Source organism: Magnolia sinica, chromosome 11 (genome assembly GCF_029962835.1).
Source record: "Magnolia sinica isolate HGM2019 chromosome 11, MsV1, whole genome shotgun sequence".
NCBI classification, from domain to species: domain Eukaryota; kingdom Viridiplantae; phylum Streptophyta; class Magnoliopsida; order Magnoliales; family Magnoliaceae; genus Magnolia; species Magnolia sinica.
The window spans coordinates 19,976,978-20,004,670 of NC_080583.1; the positions used below are offsets into that span (position 1 = coordinate 19,976,978).

Genomic DNA, 27,693 nt, shown 5'->3' on the forward strand with positions numbered 1-27,693 from the left:
CCTCATAGGTCCTCATTTCACTTGGCCCATGAGGTCTCTTTTCTAACACAACCCACTAAATGGCTAGTAAAATAATAGCTCATGCAAAGTTGAGAAACTCTCATATTGCTTAACCCATAATATTCTACAAGAACTGAAGTCATTGAAGCTAAAATGATAACATAAGGACGTACTAGAATTACACTCATGGATATATACATATATCTTCGCATATAATTAACCATACACTATATAAGTAAAAGGATTTAAAAAAAAAAAACAAAAAAATCAAAAAAACAAAAAAAATCAAAAAAAGAAAGAGAACTACAAGTTAACTAAAGAAAGGGCTCCTACGAATGTGTTGCGTATAGATTTCAGCTACATCCTTCAAATGGGACCAATAGAACATCTCACATGAAGATAGCATCTTTAGAACATTGGAGGTGTAGCAATGGTACCATGCCAAACTTAGGTGCCATTTTCATCTTCTTAAACAGTATCTAGACAGGATTGAGTACTTATGATGTTTGTACCTGTGTAAGAAGAAAAAATGAAATGAGCTTCAAGAGAAAACAACATGCATATATTATCATAAGGTTTTCTATACTACGTCTCAATGTATTACAATAAGATACAACAGGAATTTAGCCACTAGATCTGGGGTCATCTTTCAATTATCCAAACTGTTTGCATGTTGTGCCTCACCTTTAATGGGGCAGTAGAAAAATAATAACTCCTAGATTGGAATATCTAAGTCCTCTTAATTACTTGACTCTTTTTCTTTGAATATGTATGGTGTCCTTGACCTTTGAATAATCAAAGAGTTGAAATATTTCAATATCATATTTTCTTTGGGTATTTCCCCATCCATGATAAGGTTCACCTTAATACATGTTTGGGCCTTCATGAAGGACTCCAAGCGAACAAGTAAAGTCTCCACACCTCTTGTGACAATACATCGGGATGTATCCTAGAAAACCTCTTTGTTTATATTAATGAATAATCGATTATGTCTGCAGTTTCCCTGAAGTACATATAAGGACTTCTAATAGCTCAGAACATGCATGCTGCTTAATTAAATGGAATCATGAATCTTTAAATTCACTATAATATAAAATGGCCCAAGAAAGGTGATGCCATTTAGTTTGATAACAATTATTAAATACCTAAGTACTATTTCATGCATTTCAATTTGGAAATAGACATGAATTAAACATAGTAATTGCAATTTGTGGGCTAACTCATTGGGCTCATCCACTCTTTTATTGGATTGGAGTTTTGCTGTTCAAGTCAATCGATCATCAAAGAACAGGAACAGCCTTAAAGATGCTCTATGGTCCAGCCATGTGTGCATGAGCACACGAGAAGGTCTCAATTCCAACTGGTTGGACCACAGTTTACAGTCCATCCAGTCAATAACTTCTAACCTGTTAAGTACTTCTGACATCCAATCCTCCTATAGGTTGGCCCCACCATGAGGATCACCAAGTGCAAAACAACTAGTTGGACTAGAGACCCTTCCTCCCTCTCTCGACGCACGCGCGCACTCACTCACTCACTCCCTCTTAACACATGCATGCACGCCCTCACGCCCACACCCATGTGCACACCCACCCACACACACGGTTTTTTAAATCCAAAATATTATTATTGGGGATATATAACAAGAAAATCAAGAAATAAACACTAAGGCCTTGTTTAATATCATCATCATCATCATCATCATCTAAGCTTCATCTCTAATACATGATTGCTGTTAACTAAAATCAGATAAACTCAATTTTAGGCGTCAAACAAAAAGGGCCTAAAGCAATTTATGTAAGGGGAAATTTAACAGGAAATTTTCAGCACAACCCCCATCAAATGGTGGGAGCAATGAAGATAGTTGGAGCATGGAAATGCCCCTAAAACTAGCAATGTTCACTCATCAGATGGGCCGTGATTGTATGTCGAATATTGACCATTGGTCATCATTTTTACTAACCATCCATTTCCATCATGCACAGGTGTAGGCTGGATACAATTAATGCCTCCCAAGATCGAATTGTATTTGACCATGAATAACAAGCGATAATAAGAAATTCAGATGTAAGGGAAGGAGATAAACATGTCTCATAACTCTTAAGAAGAAAACCTAAAGCTTGATGAAGATGGAGACACCAACCTGTAAGGAAGATGGCTTTGCAATAGCCTACATTCTAGGCTACTTTAGAGATCCATCTTGTAGAGGATGGACTCCTCAGTCTCTCCTAAAAATCGTTAAAATCCAGGGATTCAATAGGGGTTTAGGCACGCTAGCTATGACACCTATGTAGGATATACCCCTAATCCAACTAAAAGAATGCCTTCACTATTCTAGTAGTTCTTAGGGGTTTTCATGGATATGGAACTCTCCCAATGCAAATAAACATATTGTTTGTCCCTCTATTTCATGGAACTCCAATGCAAATAAACATATTGTTTGTCCCTCTATTTCATCATCACTTACCATAAGGTGGGCCCAAGTCCCAAGATGAGCTCCATCTAGTGCAACATGAAGATTTACCATTCAATAATCGATCAGCCATGACACAAAATAATATTTTACTAAATGAAGTAAAACACACCAACTCTTTCAAAAACACCTTTTTACACACACAAAAATGACATACCAGAATGAATGATTAGGGTGACCATAATAGTGAACTTTCCTAGTGATAAGTCTTCAATTAAGAGACCAATCAGCAAATCCCCCTTCAGGGTCATCGGTGGGATATATAATCTCATTCATAGAACCCCAGCACTTATGTATTGCCTTATATGCCTCAAAGCCTCCCTAGGAGATAACCCAAGTTTCCATGAAGAACCACCAATTAGCAGACTTCATCATCACTTGCCATGGAGTGGACCCAGCCTCAAAGTGTCTACTGAAACTTCAACATCTATTGTTGAATAGTTGACCGTAACAGTGATCCAATACACACAAACTGTTTGACATAATGCTTGATCCAACATGACATGGAAGATTCCAACCAATTTCATGCTTTCCTTCCTCAGCCATCTCCTTTTCCTTTTAAGACCTTGGTTACTGTTGTGGGCCATCCCCCTCCTCACCATCATGAGTGTAGTTCACTCAATTTTGTGCATTCTTGTACTTCTATCTTTAAGAGGATTTTGCATGTGAATGACGGTTTGGTGGCTTAATGGTTGTCAGGTTTAAAGATTGTCCACTATTTGAAAAAGAGGATTCAAGGGAGGTTGAAAGCTCAACGCTTCTTCTTTTTCTTTTTCTTTTTTTTGTTACACGCGCACACACCCCAACACACTCAAGCCCTAGTGGGATTTCACCACCTATGGGTACTTGAATCCTTGACCAAGTGTTGAAACTCCCTACAATTGAAGATCTTGAACTCCACCATGCTTGAGTTTGAGAGGAACATCAAAAGCTCCATCTAAAGAAAAGCTACAATTGAAGATCTTCAACCCCACCATGTTCAATTTGAGGGAGAGTATAAACTCAAAACTTTTATTATATCATGTTTTCTGTTTATTGCCTTGTAAGTTTAATTCCATATTGTATAGATGTTGGGGAGCGAATTGTAATTCCTATTTATATCATAGTACAAAAAAAAAATGACAAGTCAACTCGAAACTCAGCTGAGCAACTCGACTCGGTGAGAGTTCAAGCCACGTTAGATAGATGTTGGAAAGTGAGTTGTAACTCTTATTTATATCATGCTACTAAAACCTGACAAGTTGACCCAAAACTCAGTCGAGTCACCTCAACTCAGTAGAGATTTTGATTTTGAGCAGAGTTGAAGGGGAAGCTTGGTCTTGGGCCTGATTTGCCGGTTGAGTTGGCTCAACCACTGAATAGACTCGTCATGGCTCACAGTAACTCGAACTGAGTCACTCAATAAGTCAAAGCATTACAAGATGTAAGTGGTGAAGGGAGGGAATCAAATTAACAACCCCATCTATTGATGCAGGGATGGACGTGATGAGGTCGATCACCATCTTCCTCAAGGGTATAATTACTCCGAATCCATGGAGCTTCTCTGGACCATCTCACAGAAATTCCTCGAATCCACGAGGAAAAGAGAGAGAGAGAGAGAGAGAGAGAGAGAGAGAGAGAGAGAAGAAAAGAATAGAAATAAATTCTGATAAATTCGAAAATAGATTGATTGATGATAAAAACGAATTTACAATCCTTTAAATAGTGATACCAAACCTAGGAAGAAGTTTCAGAATCAAACTCCAACTCAAACTCCCTAAAAAACGTGACTTGCATAAATAGTAAACTTACTATTTATAGACGGTCATGATTTCTACTAGACTTCATGGTTTTCGGCCAAAAATAGTAAGTGTCACAGAAATTCCTCGAATCCACGAGGAAGAGAGAGAGAGAGAGAGAGAGAGAGAGAGAGAGAGAAGAAAAGAATAGAAATAAATTCTGATAAATTCGAAAATAGATTGATTGATGATAAAAACGAATTTACAATCCTTTAAATAGTGATACCAAACCTAGGAAGAAGTTTCAGAATCAAACTCCAACTCAAACTCCCTAAAAAACGTGACTTGCATAAATAGTAAACTTACTATTTATAGACGGTCATGATTTCTACTAGACTTCATGGTTTTCGACCAAAAATAGTAAGTGTCCAATTTGGCCTGACCACGTTATTCTCCTAATTTTTCTAAGCCCTTTTCATGTTGGGTACGACTCCTAAAACTTAAATGATCAAAAGTTATGATCAAACTAAAACTTGCTATAACTAGTAAAAAATGAAATTAAAATGGATTTTTGACCGTCGATCTAATGGAATCTCGCAATTCGGCATGGGCAACCTGGCATAGCGGGGTTGGGTGGCTAAAGTAGCTTCTCCTATCCCAAAATCATATATGGTACGTCGAATAACTCATTCCGGTTTGCGAGATATGTCTGTCTTAGGGTTCTGACGGTCCTTATCACTTTCGCCTCCAATTGGTCCTCAGATCGGGCCTCCTCTCATCCATCTTGGACATGAAAGTGTCTGCGACCTACTCTACATCAGTCCCCTCCACTTTAAAAGAACTCGTCCTCGAGTTTTCGTCCTGCTTCGTTTATGATACTCAGTCAAGTTTGCAACGTTAAAAGTATGTGAGATCTCTATGTCATCCGGAAGATCAACAACATAAGCGTTGTCATTGATCTTTCGGAGGATCGGTACTGATTCAATATTTTTGTTTTTCAACTTGTTGTAGGTCCCGATCGAAAATCTCTCCTTGCCTAGATGGACCATAACATGGTCGCCCACCTCAAACACCTTTTTGTCGCTGATGCTTGTCAGTTTACTCCTTGTACTTGTTGTTCAAGGCATGCAACTTGGCTTGCATATCCGCATGAATGCCCATGATTCAGTCCGCCATATGTTTTGTTGCAATACTCATGCCCGAGAGCTTAAGTAAATGGACCAAATTAAGTGTGTGGTGAGGCACTCAACCATAAACAATCTGAAATGGAAACTTCCCTGTCGAGCAGTTCACCATATTATTGAATACAAATTCTACTTCAGACAAGGCCAAATCCTACTACTTTAGTTTGTCACTTGAAATACAACAAAAGAGGTTTCCTAACGTGCGATTCACAACTTTAGTCTGCCCATACTGCTAAACTGAAGTTGTGTACCGAATCGATTCCACAAAGTACGTCAGAAGTGGCTAATGAACTTCATATCACAGTCAGAAGTAAAGGTCTTGGGAACCCCATGTAGCCGCATGACCTTTTTGAAGAATAGGTTCGCCACGTGTGTTGCATCGGGAGTCTTTTTACATGAGGTAAAGTGCGCTATCTTTAAGAAACGATCTACCACCACGAACATAGAATCCATGCCGCGTTGTGTTCGTGGGAAAGCAAGCATGAAGTCCAGAGATAAATCCTCCTACGGGCCATCATGCATATGTAGCAGGGTGTAAAGGCTCGTATTTTAAGATTGTCCCTTAGAAGTCTGACAAACATGACATTGTTATACTACTTTACCCACGTTACGTACCAATTGCGGCCAATAATATCGTTCCTCCACAAGAGCCTATGACTTGTCTCACCCAAGATGTCCACTAAGACTAGTCCATGTATCTCTTGAATAACCTGCTCTCTCAGAAAACTTTGGAGGATGCACAGACAATTCTCTTTGAAGAGGAAATCGTCTTACATATGTAGGTCATTAGGATAACCCTCTTGGCACCTCATCCATGCATATTTGAAGTCCTCATCGGCATACAGTTCCTTGAAACAGTCGAAGTCGAGTACCTCATTGCTCAAACCTCATTGCTCACTGTAACAAGTAGTGAAGCACCGCGGCTAAGTGCATCAACAACCTTATTTTACTGCCCTGACTTGTGCTTCAGAGCGAACGTGAATTCCTGCAAAAACATAACCCATCTAGTATGCACACAATTCACATAAGCCTGACTATCAATGAATTTTAGATCTTAATAGTCTATGTAAAGAATGAACTCCCTCTGAATTAAGTAATGTTGCCAATGTTACAATGCCTAGACCACTGCATACGATTTGAGCTCATAGGTTGACCACTTTTTGCGTGCATCACTAAGCTTTTTACTATAGAAGGCTACCGACCTCCCTTCTTGATATAAAACTCCTCTAATTCTGATATATGAAGCATCACATTTGACCTTAAACAGTTTGTCGAAGCTGGTAGGTACAAGAACTGGGGTTGTGGACAATGTGTGTTTGATTTCAGCAAAGTTCTTATCAGTTTCGTTAGTCCACTGAAATGGTCCGTTCTTCATGCAATCTATAATTGGTAATAATAAGTGGTGTTAAAATTCCTCACAAACCGAAGATAGAATGTCGTCAATTCGTGGAAACTCCGTACTTTGTGGATTCTTGTTAGAACCGGCCATTCCCTGATAGCTTTCACATTTTCATCGTCCACCCAAATGCCCGTGGATGTTACGACAAAACCCAAAAATAGCAGGCTACCGGTCAAAAAACTACATTTTTTTAGATTGAGATAGAACTTGTTTTCAGTGAGCACTTTAAGGACCTATTTGAGGTGTTCCATATGGCTTGCTTCATCTTTACTATATATCAAAATGCCATCGAAGTAGACTACTATGAAATGCCCAATAAATGACTTAAAAACTTAGTTCATCAACCTCATGAATGTACTGGGCGCATTCAAAAGACCGAAGGGTTATGCAACCTTTGCTCTTAAAAATGTTTTCCACTCATCACCCCGCCATATTCGAATCTAATAGTAGCTATTCCTTAAATCCAATTTAGAAAATAATTTCGCACCCTCAAGCATGTCTAACATATTGTCTATCCGTAATATGTAAATCAGTATTTTATGGTAATATTGTTGATCACCCGACTATCGACACACATGCGCCAACTCTCATCTTTCTTTGGAGTTAAAAGGGCTGATACGGCGCATGGGCTCATGCTTTCTGGGATTAGACCCTTATGGATCAATTCTTCAACTTGTCCATCTGATAGTGAGGACGATTGGATAAACTGGACCCAGGGACAAGGTCAATATGGTGTTGAATATCTCGCATGGGAGGTAATCCATTGGGAAGATTATCGGGTCAAATTTCTTTAAATGCATTCAGCAATGGCCTTAAATTTGAAAGAATGTTTAAGGGCTCCGATTCCTCGCGCTTTATCACCACAGCGTACACCTTGCAGGTTTCCTTGGATTCCTCCATGAAATCCCAAATGATTAGGAGGGAACTCCCCTCCACTTTAGAAACTTCAGGATGGTTCTCTGGTGCCATAAGAGCAATGACCATTTTTCGACCATACTTAACGAATACGTAAATATTTTCTTGTCCTCGGTGGGTTGCATCATGGTCTGATTGTCATGGCCAACCGAGTAACATATGACATGCTTCCATGTCGACTACATCACAAAGTACTTGTCCTTATATTTTTTACCAATTGAAAACGAGATAATATATTGTTCGGTTACCTTGGTCTTGTTCACTTTTTTTATCCATTTAATCATGTAGGGGGAATGATATTTTGTCGTAAGTATCCGCAACTTGTCAACCATCACCTTCGAGACGATGTTCTTGTTACTGCCACTATCTATGATTACATCACAGACATTGGCATTGACGGTATACCGCATATGGAATATATTATGCCGTTGTGGATGCAACTCCTTTTGTGGGGTGTACAATAATCACCTTACGGCCAAGGATTCGCCATGATCCTTGGTCAACCATTCTTCATCACTAACTCATTCCTTAATGGTTTGTTCGTCTTCATTAAATCTAAGGTCTTCTTTTGTTGCATCACCTTCAGTGCCCCTTTCATTAATGGTCAAGTGGGCCACGAGGCATTGAGTGGAGGTGTTTGATAAGTGGCCCGGTTGGTCACATAGGTAACAAGTGTTCGGCCTTAGTCGATCATAAGGATTTAGAATCTTATTCAGACCCGCTGTTGTGGGCGCCACAAGTTGAGACCCAAATGGGCCGCTCCCCATGTCACAGTTTGCGATTGCAGGAGATTGAGGACGTCCTCCTACTAATTCGTTTCCTCGTGCCAATACCGAATCATGCGTGAGACCCGTCATGGAGGCCGAGTTGAAGAATAAGGCCGAGTAGAGACTCTTGCAAGCTGAATTTCTGCCCTACTTGCCAACTGAACCGCTTCATCCACGGTCCCGACCGGGTGAATTTAAACTCAGTCCTGAATCGTTAATCGTAGCTCACCTATAAATCATGATACCTTCTACGATTCGATATCTAACAGATTATTCCACATTACCAACTGCTGGAATTCTTCAGTATAATTTATGATGGTTCGATTCCGCTATCGGCAATTTTGATATTGCAGGAACAATATCTTCTCGTAATCATTAAGGAGGAATCGTGATCGAAGAAGGCGTCTCATTCGTTGTCATGATCCGATGAGTGCCTTGTTTTGTCGAGCACAGAGAATTGTAATTGCTCCCATTATACAGAAACACCGGATTTTAATTTGAATGCTACTAATTTCACATTTTTATGTTCTGATATGTCTATATAATCAAAGTATCATTATAATTCGGATAACCATTCGAGGAAATCTCGTATATGTAATAAGTTATTAAAACTGGGAAGTTCGGCCTTACCTCGATAGTCTCTTTCAGCACGATCTAGTCAATCGTCTCCATGGACTGGTCATTGGGTAAAGCCACCATCGATGTCATCATCGCTGGAGCTTGACTCATCTAGCGTAACCCTACGATTCACCCCCGGTAATGCCCTACGAAAATCTGGATTGTGCAGTACAACAACGACGGGTGGCTAAGCATCACCTTGGGCTCGGGGTGAAATTAGTGTATCTGCAAGACGGTCGAAAGTTGCATGCAACCCTTGCATAGTCAACTGACTCTCCTGGTGGAAGGCTTTCATTCTTTCCAAAAGAAAATGAATCCCTATATCACCGTCCACAGGATTTTAGATCATTCCTTCGTTATTTGCCATCGGTCCAAGGGGAGTCCTTGCTCTGATACCAATTGACGCAAGGATAGACGTGACGAGGTCGATCATCGTCTTCCTTAGGGGAATAATTACTCCAAATCCAGGGAGCTTCTCTAGACCATCTCACAAAGATTCCTCGAATCCACGAGGAAAAAGAAGAAGAAAATAATAGAAATAAATTCGAAAATAAATTGAATGATGATAAAATATATATATATGAATTTATAATCCTTTAAATAGTGATACCAAACCTAGGAAGAAGTTTCAGAATCAAACTCCAACTCAAATTCCTTTAAAAAAAAAAAAAACCATGACTTACTATAAATAGTAAACTTACTATTTATATACAATCATGATTTCTACTAGGCTTCATGGTTTTCGGCCAAAAATAGTAAGTGTCCAATTTGGCCTAACCACGTTATTCTCCTATTTTTTTTTAAACCCCTTTTCATGTTGGGCACGACTCCTAAAGCTCAAAGGATCAAGACTTATCATTAAACTAAAACTTACTATAAATACTAAAAATGAAATTAAAATGGATTTTTGACTGTTGATCTGATTGAATCTCACAAATTCAGCATGGGCAATCCGGCATAGCAAGGTTGGGTGGCTAGTGTAGCTTCTCTTACCCCAAAATCATATATGGTGCGTCGAATAACTCATTCTGAATTGGGAGATATGCCTGTTTTAGGGTTCTAACGGTCATGATCACTTCCAACTCCAATTGGGCCTCCCGTGGTCCATCTTGGAGATAAAAGTGTCTGCGATCCGCTCTACATCATCTATAGTGAGCAAAACCCTTGCATCAAAGATAAATTCTCTACCTCATATTAGTTATGCATTTCTAACGAGGGAAAAGGTTCTATGCGATCGAGCTCATGGGAACTTCCCATGAGGTTGAGCTATGTGGGCCCCACCGTGATGTGTGTCGAACATCTACCCCATTAGTCACATGCACCATTCCATGGTGGGCCTAGGACTTAAAAATCAAGTCAATCCGTGACTTGTGTGGGCTACACCCCATACAAAAGTTGAGAGGGGTTACCATCCATTAAAACATTCATAATCATTTGTTGGGCCCACCGAGATGTGGTTCACAAATCCAGACCATCCATTATGTGTGTCCCACTTGGATGAGGGTTCAGGCCAAGTTTCAGACACATCCAAATTTCAGGTGGGCCCCACCAAGTGCTTTTATATGTTTTAGGCATGTATTCACATGATTTTAGATTGTATGGCCCACCTGAGTTTCGTATATGGCTGATTTTTAGCATATCCCATAATTTAAAGGGGACCCATCAAATGCACGGTGTTGATGTTCGACACACATCACGGTGGGGCCCACACAGCTCGACCCCATGGGAAGTTCCCATGAGCTCGACCGCATAGAACCATTTCCCTTCTAACTATGCTAAATATCTATTTCCAACCCTATGATCGTTAATGCATAACAATTAAAAATCAAGTCCAGTTGGGTTGAACCTTCAAGTGAGTTGGTTTGAACCTTCAAGTCGGCCAAACTTGGCTAAACATCGAGCTTTCGGGTTTTTGAGCTACGATCCATGTAGGGGACTCGGGTCATCTAGTCTTGTATGTTGAGTGCAAGCAAGGTAGCACCTTTTGCACCAATGAGCTCCAATATAGTAGGATTGCCCCAACCTCTATTTTAATATAAGATCTCTTATGTTTTATTCTTTGTTCGGTTTTTTTACCAAAGACGATAACAACCTTTTTTTCAGTAGGTGTAGTTGGTTACTCAAAAAGCATGTTTTGCAACCGATTAAAATAAGTATGCATTATTCCCATGCGTTGCATTTGGGCGCCACTTCGCTGGTTCCCCGGATCAACCGAGGCGGGTAGGATCCCTGACCGTGGGACCCACCTTGATCTATGTGCCTTATATCCACACCATCCATCTATTTTGAAAACTCATTTTAGGGTATGATTCCAAAAACAAAGCAGATCCAAATCTCAGGTGGACCATTATACAGGAAACAGTGGTAATCTACAATTAAAAACTTCTCGTGGGCCACAAAATTTTTGGATCAAGCTGATATTTATGTGGTCTCTTTATCCAGGTCCTTTGCGACCCTATCAACAGGTTGGATGGAAAATAAACATTTCGGTGGGCCCATGAAGTTTTTAATGGTGTGGATTCAATCACAACTTTACGTGTGGTATGGTCTACCTAAGATTTGGATCTGCTTCATTATTGGGATAATGTCCTAAAAGGATGGACAGTGTGGATGTAAGGAATATACACCAAAGTGGGCCCCACGGTTAGGGATCCACGCAAACCGCGCCCTTTGCATTTCTGGGTAACGTTTTATTGAAATGGAGTTAAAAAGGCATCAAAATAAAGCCGAGGATCAGATGGTTGGGTGGTCTGCGGACTACCAAGACACAACCCCAGCAGATGATGGTAACAATGAGTCCTTTGCGGCTGTGAAATCAGGCTTATATGATAACGGAGAGTATCTATTACGGTGGCCCATAGATATTTATGTTGCCCACGGGAGGAGAGGACACGTGTCCCTATAATACAGAAAATAACTCGGGGAATATCCGGTGAGCGACATTGCCCGTAATAAAAGTATAAACATGACATTCAGCAGGTCTAATCATTCGAAATTAAATATGGATCTTAGAGCATTGAAGTCCCATGCACGTGCACACAGCCGTGGCACAGCGTGGCAAGGATTCATTTCAATCCAGGCCGTCCATATCTGCACAAATCGCAGCGTCAACTATAAATGGGCAAAGTCCCAAAAAATAAGGCCTTTTATCTGTTGAATCGGGGCCCTCCGCCCTCTATTTAATGCCCCGGGAGTTTAGGACCGTTAGGTCATCCATTCACTGTGATTTTACGGTTGCGACAGATCTACTTGGACCCACGTCTGAACCGAACGATAAGGATGCCACGTGTACATCTGTCCGCTTGGGACGTGGACTGCGCGGTGACCCGAACACCCTGTAGCTACTTGGTGTCGGGCCTCCGTGGGTCTACATGATCCACGCCGTCCATCCGTTTTTTCAGCTTATTTTAAGGCATTAGCCAAAACTGAAGCATATCAAAAATCTCGAGGTGGACTATACCACAGGAAACGGAGGGGATAATGACATCCACCGTTGAAACATTCCTAGGGCCCACAGTGATGTTTATTTGTCATCCAAGCCATTCATATGGTCACACAGACTTGGATGAAGGGAAAACACATATATCAGCTATATCCAAAATTTCTGTGGCCCCTAAGTAGCATTCAACGATAAATGTTCAATCGCTGCAGTTTCCTGTGGTGTGGTTCGCTTGAGCTTTGGATATCTTTCAAATGCCCTAAAATGAGTTCGAAAAACGGATGGACGGCATGGATAAAACACATGCATCACAGCAATCCGCGTCCGTCTGCATCGGTATGGATCATCATACTCTGTAATCCGCACCAACCATGTGCCAAGCATTCAAAACAACGGCAATATCCTACCTCAGCTGATTAACACCATTTTGAAAATGGTGGTGACTCATCCTCCTCCCAAGTGGCACTGGTGTACAGCTAATCAGACCATCCAAATTGCAAGCCCTGCTGGGTATGGTGTAAATATCTAAAATCATGCTAATCAAGCACTCATGACCGTCCAATTAATGGCCATCGTATGGATGGCTACGGGTTAGACGGTGACTGTTCCAAATTCAAAAGGAAAAACAGATGGTTCAAAATACATTCTCAGTGTAATCCTAAAATTATACCCCACCCACGTTGGGGTAAGCAGGACGGACGGTCTGGATTGGCATAACCCTGCGCTATTTATACGGTTGAATAGTCACCACCATTTTTTAAATGGTGCACCTGAACTAACCCTGAAACGTGACGTACAGCAGAAGTTCACGGCGGCATCATAGTCAGGGAACTGGTCACCTACAGGCAACCGTACCACAACTTGTGGTACTGTGCCATCTTTACGTGAAAATTAAGCCGATCCGCTAATTGTGGTAGAGAAGCATGAAAACGATAGGCCCCACCGTGAAAATCACCATTCTCGAAAATTAAGCTGATCCGCTAATTAGGTGGGACGAACCTTTATGTTGAGTCAAACTGTCGGTTGTCGATTCATTCCAGCAGGGTGGCCTACCTGATAGTGGACCATCGTGATTTTTGTGCCCTTTGATATTCATGGTGTTTAATACCAGTTGAATGGTAGAGATGTCGTACACAAGTCGCATGTTAGCAGGAATGATGGAACAGTTCCACAAGTTGCGGTACATTGCCCAGAGGTGAACACTGCTCCTGGGAAGCGGATTGCGTGTCTTATCCACGCCGTCCATCCGTTTTAACAGCTCATTTTAGGTGATGAACTGAGAATTGAAGTATATACAAAGCTCAATTGGGCCACACAACATGAAACAGTGGGAAATGAACGCCTACCGTTGAAGACTTCGTAGGCCACAGAAGCTTTAGATCAAGCTCGTACTTTTCCCTTCATCCATGCCCGTGTGACCTTATGAACAGGTTGAATGATAAATAAACACTACTGTGGACCCTACGAAGGTTTCAACGGTGGACATCATTATCCCCACTGTTTCCTGTGGTGGGGTCCACTTGAGTATTTGGATATACTTCAATTTTGGGATTATGAACTAAAATAAGCTGGAAAAACGGATGGACGGCGTGGATAAGACACATCCGTAATAGGCCCACAGAGTTTACTATAGCTTACTGAGTTACTTAGCAAGCAATCCGCTTCCCCACTGACTAGCAACCGGGTCCCGCCCGCAGGAGCACCCAAATTGGTAGTTTATACCACTAAAAAATTAAAAAGGACCGAAAACAAAACGCACCATCATTTAACAAATCAGACCCGTACGTACCTTCATCAGGCAGGATAATCAAACGGCAGAGGATCGATATGATCATCGTCCAAGAGATCCCTACGCGCGAATCCAAACCTTCTAAGCACCTGATTATCAGCGAAATTAAGTACCCGTCGCATCCCATCCCAGCAACTCTCTCCAGAATACATCTCGTTGTGATCTCCACTACAAGGCTGGCAGCCCGTGAAGTGGGTCACGAAAGGCCTCCTCAAGCTCCCTTTCCCGCTGCCCCACCCTTTCAGGTACTCCTCCCTAACCTTCCCGTAATACGCACCCATCTTCTCTGCGTGCCGCCTCCTTAACCTGCGCACCCCCCTCTCCATCTCCAGATACTTCTCTGTCACATTTCCCAAAATGCCCACGATCTCCACCCAGTACCCCTCGAAATAATACTCGCTCTCTAGATAAATCCTGTCCGCCCATTTGTCCTTTTCCATCACGAGGAGATAGACCAGACCCGTCTGATCGTCCGATTCCGGGAAGAGCTTGTCCTTGAAGAGGGCTTTTTGAGTTCTACCCCATTTCTCGTACTCGGGCGTCTGTGGGCCCATGCTAGCCCACACATCCATGAAATCCAACGACCACTGACAGTTGCGGATAAGGAAAATCCCAGCGTTGAGGCTAACCCAGCTCTTCTTCTCGTACACCATGTCAGGCCAGCCGTGCACGATAAGGTTGTGATCCTTGTACTTTGCTAACGGGAGCCGGAACTCCATGTCAGTGAAGGCCGCGTCCGAGTCGACCCACCAGATCCACTCGGCCTCCGGGTGGGCCACCATCGCCGAACGGACGAGCGGGATCTTGGCCCAGAACGTGGTCATCTTCGGGTGGAAAAGCGCGTTGTTGTAGAAAAGATCGCAGCCGTGGATCCTGCAGTAATCGACTTTGTTCTTGAAGAAACGTAGGAGGAGATGGTCACCGATCGGGTTCTGACACGGGCCAGGCTGGGACCCGGTTACGAGGACGACCCGATCGTGGGACCCGGCGGCGAGTTCCGGGTGCTGACGGAGCCAGTCTCGTCGCTTCTCGTCCCAGCCCTTGAGGGGCTTCTCGATCGTGTAGCTGAGGTTCGGATCGTCGTAGAAATTGGGGGTTGAAGGGTCGGGGTGTATGTTAAGGGTTTGCGCACGGGGGGCGCTTGTTAGTAGAGGGGTTTGAGAGTGGTCGGATTTGGGCTGGGGAGTGGCGAAGGTGGGCCGTGTGCTTGGGCTCACTAAGGACCAGAGAGTCCAGACGAGGAGGAGAGCGACCATGGCTCCGCCGGAGAAGAGGAAGAAGTCGGAAAGGAAGGAGGTTTTAGGAGCGCGGACAGTGGAAGTTTTCGCCATGGGCGATTTTGGGGTTTCTACTGCTGCTGCGGCTTCCATAAAAGGGTCTCTCTTTCTGCGGTTGTTTTGTTTCGCTGTAGGTGTTTTCCGACAGCTGGAGGTAGGTTTTTCGGAAATATGTGCAATTGGATGGGGGTTTTAGGAGAGAATTGGGGGTTTTTGTGGCTTTTGTGAGGAAAGTGAAAGGAATGTGAGCAAGACGAGAGAAAGGAGTTTTAAAAGAGACGAGAGGCAGTCGGTGCCGCGAGGACGGGAAGTTACAGGTCGTCAAACTGACGTTATTTTTTACTCTGGCAGTGGACGGTCAGCCATGCATTCGGATGCTGCATGCTTACACGTGTGAGCATATTTGACTCATCCAGACCGCTAAAATTGTCGTGAAGCTGTAGTTAGATTATGAATTTGTCTTTTCTTTATTTGAATCATTTCATTGTGGGACGCGGACTGGGTGCTATCCCTACCCGTCCCAGCTAAGGAACGGATTGGGGCTCTGAGGGGCCACCGTGATGTATGAATTTTATCCAAACCGTCCATCCATTTTTCCATATCATTTTATGATAAAAACCCAAAAATGAGATATATAAAATGTACATGTAGACCACAACACTGGAAGTAGCGATGATAATAATACCCACCGTTCAAACCTTCCTAGCGCCTATCCTGATGGTTAATTTCCATCCAACCTGTTCATTAGGTCACATAGATCTGGATTAAGGGAAAGAGACAAATATCAGATTGATTCCGTGGCCCTCAAAATGTTTTCAACGGTACGTGTTTAATACACACTGTGTGGTCCATTTAAGCGTTGGACTTTCTCGTTTTTAGGAATTTTCTACTAAAATGATATGGAAAAGTTGATAGACGGTGTGGATAAAACCCATACATCACGGTGACACCTCAGATCCCCTGTCCGTTCCTAGCTGAGGACCAGCGGGGTAGCATGCAATCCGCCTCGCTCACCGTTCTAGTGGAATAATCACATGCATTCCAAGGCATGGCAGTTACCGTACATTCTATCTTTTTGGGCCCCATCCGTGATGGGTATCTTGGATCTAAACCGTTCATCTGTTGTACTTCCTCATGTTGTCCATAAATATTGGTGATCATGCTGAATTGCTGATTCAAAACTTTGGTTGGATGCGCCACAAGGAGAACTGCACAATTACGCCTAAAACTGTATGTTTACGTGGTTTGGCCAATACAGGATTTGGAATGATCCGGCTTTGGTGTATCCCTTCATTCTAATGGGCCGCACCTGATTAATGGGTTGGATGGGATAAAAACAACGCGTTGGATCGCACATTCCATTCGGAAGTTTCATGGTTCCGGCACCCCTCCCTAATGTCTCATATCGATCCATCCGGTGTGGCCCAATTGAAATATGGATTAGGCTGGATCTTGACATCCATTCTTAGCATTGGGTGTTTTCACTGATGGACGGTTTGGATGGAACTGTAACATCAATATGGGCCCCACACAGATGACATGTAAGTGATTTACTGTTTTGGACGGCATGTGATCATTCCCCATCATTTTAACCATTCAATGGAGGGGTATTAAATTGACAGCTAGATCAACTTTGGTATTATTGGGGACATAATTTGAACGGCTAGGATAGGATGATTCTGTGCCACGAGAACGAATTCTCTGTGCATGCGTTTGGACTGACTATCTGCCAGAGTACCACTATTTTCTCTTTTTCAAAAGGGTTTGGCGGAGATTACGGCTGCGGGGTCCAGCTAGCTTGAAATGGCGAGACTTGGCTGTTGATGCCTACGGTCGACACGTCGGGTACGAGACACGTGGATGGTTTGGCGAGTGATGCCGACTACAGACTAAGATGAGCTCCACCGTACGTGTTGAATGCGAATCACGTGTGGTTGCCCTCGCCACCGCAGTGGTGGCGTGGTGATGTGTCAGACAATGTGGAGCCTAGAGTGATGTATGTGCTTTGTATCCACGCCGTCCATCCGGTTTTCCAGCTCATTTAAGGGCGTAAGGTAAAACGTGAAGCAGATCTGAAGCTCAAGTGGACCACGCCACATTAAACAGTGGTAATTAAGCTTCTTCCATTGAAAAATTGTTTTGGGCCATGAAAGTTTTGGATCAAGCTGATATTCATGCTGTCCCTTCATCTACGTCATTGTGACGCTACCAACGGATTGGATGGAAAATAAACATCAAGGTAAGCCTTGGATGGTTTAAATGACGGTGGGTGTAATTATTTCCACCGTTTCCTTTAGTGGGGTGAACTTGAGCATCAGATCTACTCGAATTTTTAATACCTGCTATAAACTGAGCTGAAAAAACAGATAGACGGCGTGGATATAAAACACATACATCAAGTTGGGCTCCACAGCGCCCAACACATCAACACATCCCCGCCACTTTTTCCGCGTCCGAATTGGACGCGCTCCACTGTACGTGTTGGATGCGAATCACGTGTTGCGTGGTGCAGTGATGAGTTGGGCCCTCCCACCTTATTGTATGTGCCTTATACCACGCCATTCATCCGTTTTCTTAGGTCATTGTAGAACACGAAAAAGAAAAAATCCGACTCTCAGGGGGACCACACCACATGAAACAGTAGTAATTGAACTCCTACCATTAAAGCTTCATAGATCAAGTTGATATTTGTTTTCCCCCCTCCGAAGGTGTCATCATCCCCACTGTTTTCTGTGATGTGGCCCCCTTGAGCTTTGGATCTGGTTAATGTACTAAAATAATGTGTAAAAACGGATGGACGGCGTGGATATAAAACAAATATATGGTGTGTGCAACACCACCTAATCTGTGTCCGTGTTGCCTCTCGCTGCACGTGAGCATCGGAAACGCCTCATGAGACATGGCCCATCTATGCCTACATTCAGATATAAAAAATAAAAAAATAAAAAGATAAAATATGACAACTTCATATGCATTTAATTTTTTCTCACCATAGCTCAAAACTTTAAAATCCAAACACAAACTAAGATAACTAATTACATAATTTGTTATTACATCGAGACATAATTATTTAACTTAACTTAAAGTAAGAAAATCAAGTCAAACATTACTACATTCAGAGTTCTAAAATAAAATAAAATTTATCCTATGTAGAATGACATGCCACGTGAAATAGTGGTGACGACCGCTTGAGTTGAAGTAGGAATATGCCAATATGTCCTAGAGGGGGGTGAATAGGACATTTTTAAAGTTTTTATGGTTTATTTAAAATCCTATTACACTAATCCTAACAACAAACATATATTAGGATTACTCAAAAGTAACTCTGCTGGCTTCCAAGCCCGGTAGAGGATTCAATCACAAACTATTTAAGAGGTAAACAATATGCAAACTAGTTTATGATGGATATGACTATTTATGTGTGTGAGATGTGATCTCAGATATTCAGATATGAAAATATTAAAGTGAATCACACAAACCAAAGAATAGCAATATCAAACACAGTCATTTTTATAGTGGTTCGAAGTGGTTCGACTACTTGTCTACTCCACTTCCGGTAACCGCACTCAACCCTTGAGTGTACCGGATTTCACTGAGGAGGTTTCACTGCGATTCACCTCAAACCTAAGATTTTAAATCATGTTCACCTTCAACCTTTACAACCTACACTGAGACTGACTGTTTATACTCCCTGAGCAAGGGTCAACACATAACACCCGGTTTTAGGCACACTGGCCAAGGATCCACACAAGGAACCTATGTTTATGCTCTCACGAGCAAGGGTCAACACAACGCACCCGGTTTTAGGCACATTGGTCAAGGATCCACACAAGGAACCTCTGTTTATGCTCTCCACAAAGTAAGGGTCAACACAACGCACCCACCACGTACACTCCCACCAGAGGCCTCCTACGAGGGCTTGAAGGGGTGAGAAACACTTTAGACCCAATCCTAAAAAGGAATGATCACAAGTATCCTCTAGACTCTAATAACTTACAGATAAGTGGATGAGTCTCATTTAGCATGTTGTCGAAGATCTCTTCCTTTGTTGACGAAAAATCTTCTACTTCCTCAATCCGCAACACAGATGATATACCAATACAAGGCTTCGGGTTGGGTCAAGGTGAAGACGGAATCCTACTCTATAAAATGTTTTCCTCTAAGGAAGATAGAGTGATTCCAATCATCTATGCATTCAAGGCATCTCAACTTAATGATTTGCCATTAAGGTAGTAGCTGGAGGATCCTTGAATGCAGAAGTTTATTCCCTAATCCACTCTATTAAATATCAATGATGAGAGTGGATTGGAGGATGAATTTTCTTGAGAGAAAGAGCTTTGGGTAAATGATCTAAGGTTAAACACTCAAAAGCACTCTCTTCTTTCTCTACCAGCAACAATAGACAAGATCTCTTTATATAGGCAAAAGGTTCTAGCGGATATAAAATGGTCACATTTATGACAAAGTTTGATATCATCGAGCAAGGTCGATATCATCGAGCGTATACTCTCGATTGCATCGACTTACAGCTTGATGACACAAACTCAAATGTTATACGCTTTTAAACCCTTTTGCCAGCTGGTCGATGGAATCGAAATACATGTCGATGTCATCGAATTTTGAACTCTGATATCATCGATGAGAGGTTCGACTCATCGACATGTTAAAAAATAAGAGAGACTTGCTATAAAATATTTCAGGTTTACAAGGATGATCGAGGGACCTTCGAGATCATCGGAATATGAATGTCGATGATATCGATAGCTGTGTCGAGGCATCGATAAATCCAAGGGATTTTCGTTTAAGCTTGCTGGACAGTTTCTGTCCCTGTTCGATGTCATCGAAACCATACCCATATCATTGATATTTGAATATCGATTCTATCGAGTGACCCTCAATCATAGATAAACCACCCTAAAATAATTATTGGAAGACTAGGCGCTCATGATCAATAACATCGCGGGCCTTCTGATATCATTGAGATTTGAATTTTAATGGTATCGAGGAGGGCTTTGATATATTGATGCACATGTAATTTTCTTAAGTAAAAACAGGGGCACTAGAGATCTATTTGTCGATATTATCGAGTCACCTTCAATGGACTCGAGATTCAAATATCGATGATATCGATAGTATATTAATACATCGATAAATCCATCCAGAGATATATGTGGTTGCTGGACGTATTTTGTTCTCATATTGATGATATCGTTTAAGCATCGAGGACATCGACAGCACGGGTTGATCATATCGAAATGTGTATCGATAAAATCGACAAAACAAGAAAACTTAGAGAATTTTTTGATTTTTAAAAAAAGTTTTCTTAACTTAAAAATGAAATGGCCAAGCTATATGTCCTAGAAGGGGGGTGAATAGGACTATGCCAAATAAAAAATAAATACAGCGGAATATGAAACAAAGAATAGATAGCACTATACAATTAATCACAGTATAAGAATGGAAAGCAACCTAAAATAGAGAAATAGAAATAAAAATTGTTCTAAGGAGAACCTTACACCAAAAACCAAAGTTTATGGTAGGACAATCTTATTTCTAAAACAAGTAGAGAAACTGAAGCTCAGACTAATAAAGTAATAATAAGAGATAAATTGTAGAAATATAAATCTTAACTATTACAACATTCACCACTGAGATTGAAATGAAATGATTACAACATTCACATTCACATATACATCCCACACATGAATAATTAAAGATATGAAATATAAACCACACAACCACAAAACACAAAAGATTATAATGGTTCGCCTGTGTGTACATCAACTATTCAACAACAGCCACACAGATACTCCACTCCTAATATCTTCACACAGGGGATATTAGCGTTCACTATCAAAAATAGGTTTTCCCAGGTTCACCAAAAAACCTTCACAATTGTGTCTTTCTCTGTGGGCTTACACAATTAAGAAAATTATTTTCTGAGTTTTCCTGACTCTCCTCAGATAACCAATACAATGGATTTTTCTAGCAAATCCCAAAAGAAAACCAAATGAAAGTAAATTACACAATTGTAAAATACCTGAATTTCTCCTTCGTTGTAGCAGCCCAAAAGAACCAAGTTGGAGTAGAGATTTGAATGTTCAAGATCAATGTCCAGTACTCACTTTATAATGGTTCTAGTTTCTAATAGATTTTAAATTCAAACAGAAGGGCTAGCTTTAATTGATTTTGATTCTAGAAAAAGGAAAATAACAATTCCTCTTTTCAGTTTAGATTGGAATGTAAGAAACAAAATTAATTAACAAAGTAAAAGAAAAAGAATATTAAATATGCACACTTAGCTTAAATGGAGCACGGACTTATCTCTCAGAAAGCCGAATTAAATTAACTTGAATTGCTTAATTTATTCTGAGATTCATGCTCTATTTATAGATGAGCAAATCATGTCATCGACTGGTCTAAGGACCTCTATGACTGGTCGTAGAACCAACAGATATTTGAAAATTCGGGCGCGATAAAATTTGGCAGTTTCATGACTGGTCGTAGGTCTCCTTCGACTGGTCGTAGGTCTCTTACGACTAGTCGAAGCTAGCCGAATTTCAACATTGGACTTTGAGTCGTAGGTCTATGACTGGTCGAAGAAACAGTCGACATTGTTCCTACGACTAGTCGAACAGTCCCCAGGACTAGTCGTAGCCTAACAGAAAATATCTGAGTTTTGCAACAAACTTTACGACTGATCTAGGAATTTCTTAGACAGGTCGAAGCAGTGCTAAGACTAGTCGAACAAAGTTCAGGACTAGTCTTAGAACAATCCAAACTCGCATATATAAAACATATGAATTATGTATCTAAGATGGCCTACTCTAAAGGTCAACATAAGGTCAGTCATACCTCAATAGTGAAGTAAGGACATTGAAACTTAAAGACGAGTGACCTTGAAAGTAATGAAGCTTGAAGTCTTGATGTAACTCAAACTTGAAAGCTTCCTGATATCTTGAGATTGAACTTGAAAGCTTCTTAAGATTCTTTGACTTGTGAACAGTGCTTGTTAAACAAAGCTGATCTTGATTAGAGCATTGTTCTTCACAGATGCAAGCTTCATAATAGTGTCTTTGACACCACAAATTTGACAACAAAAAGGGCTATAAACTATAGCACTTACAATCTCCCCCTTTGTTAAATTAATGACAAAACACACTTCCAAGATATGTTACATAACACAGAATATCTGATTAAAGAATCATGCACCAGATGTTATATCATGTACCAGATGTTATATCATGTACTAGTTGTTATTAACCGGCATACATGATCCTGAAAACCTATAAATCAATATTCAACATAACATACATGATCCTGCAAACCTGTAACTCAATATTCAATATAGTCCACTTCTGCACATACTCCCCCTGAGTAACATACAATGCTACTCTCTCCTTATAACATAATCATTCATTAGACACACATCACATCCATATCCATTCTCCCCCTTTTTGTCATAATAGGACAAAGGAAGCATAGAACAAATGGCTAAGGAGAATTAAGGAAAGAGATATATGAGTGGAAATAAGACATGATATGATTAACCAGCATAAACGGCCCACATAATTCATATACAGAGCTAAGTCAAAAATAGCTACAGTCTCAAAACCAGTTAAGCTAACACAAGAGTAATAAAGTTATAACAAACTAGCTAACTTAAAATAACTAATCTGAACCAGATGAAGGAGCAGGGATGGAAGGATCAAGTTGATGCAAGCCCTTGTTCAAGCGCTTAAGATATTTGCGCATATACTTGAATTATAAATCATGAGCAACAGACATGTTTTCCATCTTAACATTCATATTCTCAACGTTATCTTTCAATGCACGCAGACATGCATCAAATTCGGAAGGCTCATAATCTGGATTATTTCTAGAATCAGATTCAAGTTCTTCAAATATATCATCCATGTTAATATCATCAGGAGGAAGATCACTAGCTTCTTCTTCATGTTCAGCTTCAGCATTGCCACCACCAACACCTTGACCAGGAAGAAAATCAAGCTTCATCTTATTGATATTAGAATTGTTAAATATCAGATGATGGATAGGGGCCTCTCCAACCAGCATATCGACTAGCATATGCGTAGTCAACACAGTCATCAAATAACCAAAATGAATATCACTGTGACCAGGATGGAGTCGAAACTGAATAATGGAGTGACAAATCAAGGATGATAGACAAACATGAGCACCGCTAGTAACAGCATGAAGAACATGGACCATGAAGGAAGTCAATTCAGATTTATTACCTGAACGAGGATACAAGTTAGATACAAAGATTTTGTGAAGAACTCTATATTTGGGTAACAGATATTTTGAAGGAAGCGCATTCCCTTTATGAGTCCATGGAACATCTAAATTGCATAAATCTTTAGTAAGCATATGTTTTTCAAATACAGAGGGTTTTTTAGATAAGTTATGGATAAGAATACCCTCATCATTCACAGGAATTTTCATAAGAGCTGAAATCAAATGACGATCAACGTCAAATGGTCTTTCTCTTATGGCTATCTTAAAAGATAAATTTTTCAATGAAAAATCACATATGCATGCAAACATAGACTAAGCAATAGACCGGTATGCTGGCCCACCCTAATGTAATAAGTTATCCTAACCTACAGCTTAGAGCATAGGAAGGATCTCAAATGGAGCAACATGATTAATGTCAACAGGATGTTCAACAATAACATTACATAATCTGATGTCCCGAATATAGGATGGATCGTCCTCGGGAGCCTCAAGATGACGCTTAGTAATAGGGGTTGATTTAGAGGAAGAAGAAGGACCACGGGATGTTGTTTTTCTACCTCTAGATGCCATTTGCAACAAAGATTTCAAGGAAATATAGAGTTGCAAAGGATTGAGAAGTGGGTTTTCTCAAATCAGATTTTACCCAAGAAAAATTCCAAATCTCAACGAAATTTGAAAATAGAAAACTTCAATAGTCAAATAGAAGAAATCTAGACTCAAATCTACAAGAAAAATGCAAAAGGAGCACTAACCTTGAAGATTTTGAAGGATGGGTTCGACTGGTCGTGTGTCGGCCCGTTGGAGAGAGAAGAAGAAATGAAGAAGAAGAAGCATTTTTTCCAAATTATAAGAGATTCAAGCGATTCACGACTGGTTGTGGATATACATGACCGGTCGTAGTACGATTGATCGTGTAGATTCACGACTGGTCGAGTACCGTTTAGAAAAACTGATTTTCAACATTATATTCAAAAATTTGAAAACAGATCAAGTAATTATATACACTATGATACAAATAGACATAAATAATCACTTTAAAATGCACATGCCAAGATCAAATTTTATTTTGTTAAACCTGTTTTTGTCGAGTGGTTTAGTGAAAATATCAGCACGTTGATTCTCGGTAGGAATATATTCCAAGGATATAACTTTTTCTTCTACTAATTCCCGAATATAATGAAATCTAATGTCAATGTGCTTAGTATGAGAATATTGAATTGGATTTTTTGAAATATTTATGGCACTGGAATTATCACAATATAATAACATAGAATCCTGTTTAATTCCATAATCACTTAGCATACGTTTCATCCAAACTAGCTGAGTACACGCATTACCAGCTGCGATATATTTAGCTTCAGGTGTTGAAAGTGATATAAAACTTTATTTTTTGCTAAACCAAGAAACTAAACAGTTTTCAATATAGAAGCAACTACCACTGATTGATTTTCTATCATTAAGATTACCAGCCCAGTCAGCATCCGAGTACCCAGATAATTGAACACTAGTCTCATGGGGATACCAGTGATCGAGATTAACAGTACTTGCGACATATTGTATAATCCACTTGACAGCAGTTAAGTGCGACTCTTTAGGATCAGACTGATATCTAGCGCAAATACCAACACTTAGAGCGATATCAGGTCTACTAGCAGTTAAATATAATAGACTACCAATCATACTCTGATATAATTTCGGATCCACATTTTTACCTACAAAATCTCTTGAGAGTTTCAAAGTTGTACTCATAGGAGTATCAAAATTCTTACCATTCTCAAATCCAAATCTCTTAATCAAATTTATAGCATATTTAGATTGAGAAATAAACATTTCGTCAGGTTTTTGCTTTACTTGCAACCCAAAGAAATAATTCAATTTCCCAATCATGCTCATTTCAAACTGAGATTTCATCAAATATGTAAACTTAATAGTCATGTCAGTACAGGTAGATCCATAAATGATATCATCAACATAGATTTGTATTAATAAGATGTGATCATTATGTTTTTTAATAAACAGAGTTTTATCAACATATCTCATTTGAAAATTATGGCTTAATAGAAACTTTGTTAGTTTCTCATATCATGTAGTAGGAGCTTGTTTTAAGCCGTAAAGTGCCTTTTTAAGGCGATAAACATGATCGACATTCTTGGGGTCTTCAAAACTCATCGGTTGTTCAACATAGACTTCTTCATGCAGATCGCCATTTAAAAATGCACTTTTCACATTCATTTGGTAAATCTTAAACTTTCTGAAACAAGTAATGGATATAAAGAGTCTAATTGATTCAAGACGCGCTACTGGTGCAAAGGTTTCATTATAGTCAATACCTTCAATTTGAGTGTAACCTTGTACCACTAGCCTAGCCTTGTTTCTAATTATATTGCCAAGTTCGTCAGACTTATTTTTGAAAATCCATTTAGTTCCAATGATGTATTTCTCTTTAGGTCTAGGTAGGAGATACCAAACATCATTTCTCACAAATTGGTTAAGTTCTTCTTGCATCGCAACAATCCAGTTTTCTTCAGCAAGAGCTTCTTTTATGTTAGATGGTTCTATCTGGGATGTAAAACATACATAATTACATATATCCTCAAGTTGTCTACGGATACGAACACCAGTGAGAGATTTTCCAAGAATCTGTGTGGTTGGATGATCTTTAATAGTCCTCAGTTCAGAATCAGTCTGATTAGATGAAGTATCAGGTTTATCAATTACAAGAACTTCATCATTATCTGAACTTGAGACAGGTGTGTTTAAGTGATCATCAATGACCACATTGATAGACTCTTGAATCACACCGGTCCTTTTGTTCAGAGCCCTATAAGCTCGACTGTTTAAAGAATATCCTAGAAAGATCCCTTCATCACTCTTCATATCAAACTTTTCTAGATTTTCACGATCTTGTAAAATATAGCACTTGCTGCCAAAAACTCGAAAGTATTTGACAGTAGGCTTTTTATCGAACCACAATTTGTAAGTCGTTTTATTATTACCTTTACTAGTGTAAACTCGGTTAATAATATAGCAAGCTGTATTGACTGCTTCAACCCAAAGATTCTTAGAGAGCTTCATACTAATCAACATGACATTAGCCATTTCTTGAAGCACTCTATTTTTCCTTTCAACTATTCCATTTTGTTGTGGAGTTTTGGGCGCTGAGAATTCGTGTAATATTCCCTGGTCGTTATAGAACTTCTTAAAACTGCTATTCTCAAATTCAAATACATGATCACTACGAATCTTACTGACTTGAGAACCTTTTTCAGTTTGAATCCTTTTAAGAACCTTTTTCACTTCTTCAAAGGTTTCTGATTTGTCCCTTAAGAAGTATACCCAAGTATATCTGGTAAAGTCATCTACAATTACCAAGATATATCTTTTGCCACCTCGACTTTCCATCCTGGTAGGTCCTACAAGATCCATATGGAGAAGCTCAAGTCGTCTTGATGTGGTATTGAAATTCACCTTTTTGTGTGAGTTCCTTGTTTGTTTGCCAATTTGGCATTCACCACATATTTTATCTAATTTTTGTAGTTTGGGTAAACCTTTTCTAAGTTCCCGTTTGCTCAATCTATATAGATTTCGGTAGTGTACATGTCCAAGACGTTTGTGCCATAAATCAGTCTCGTCTGTATGGACCATGTAATATGATTGATTAGATGAGCTCGATTCGCTAACAATATAGCAGTTTTCAGACGTTCTACGTCCAGTTAGTATTACTGAACCCTTGTTGTTTAAAATCTCACAGCTTTGATTAGAATACCGTACACTATAGTTATTGTCGCATATTTGAGATATGCTAAGCAAGTTATGTTTTAGACCTTCAACATATAAAACATTTTTAAATAAAGG

At 40.2% G+C, this 27,693-nt stretch overlaps 1 protein-coding gene across 1 annotated transcript; it reads right to left on the reverse strand.

Annotated features, from left to right (window-relative positions):
• Positions 1 to 257: 257 nt before the first annotated feature.
• On the reverse strand, positions 258 to 15,850 carry LOC131218906 (glycosyltransferase 6-like). Its single transcript, XM_058213785.1, has 2 exons — positions 14,303 to 15,850; positions 258 to 512 (listed from the first exon to the last, which is right to left on the reverse strand). The coding sequence occupies exon 1, from the start codon at positions 15,670 to 15,672 to the stop codon at positions 14,308 to 14,310; it is 1,365 nt and encodes a 454-aa protein (XP_058069768.1). The 5' UTR covers positions 15,673 to 15,850; the 3' UTR covers positions 258 to 512; positions 14,303 to 14,307.
• Between the last annotated feature and the right edge of the window lie 11,843 nt (positions 15,851 to 27,693).

Bases quoted from the DNA above. Each gene is read 5' to 3' on its own strand.
- LOC131218906 (XM_058213785.1), bottom strand. From the start codon at position 15,672: ATGGAAGCCGCAGCAGCAGTAGAAACCCCAAAATCGCCCATGGCGAAA.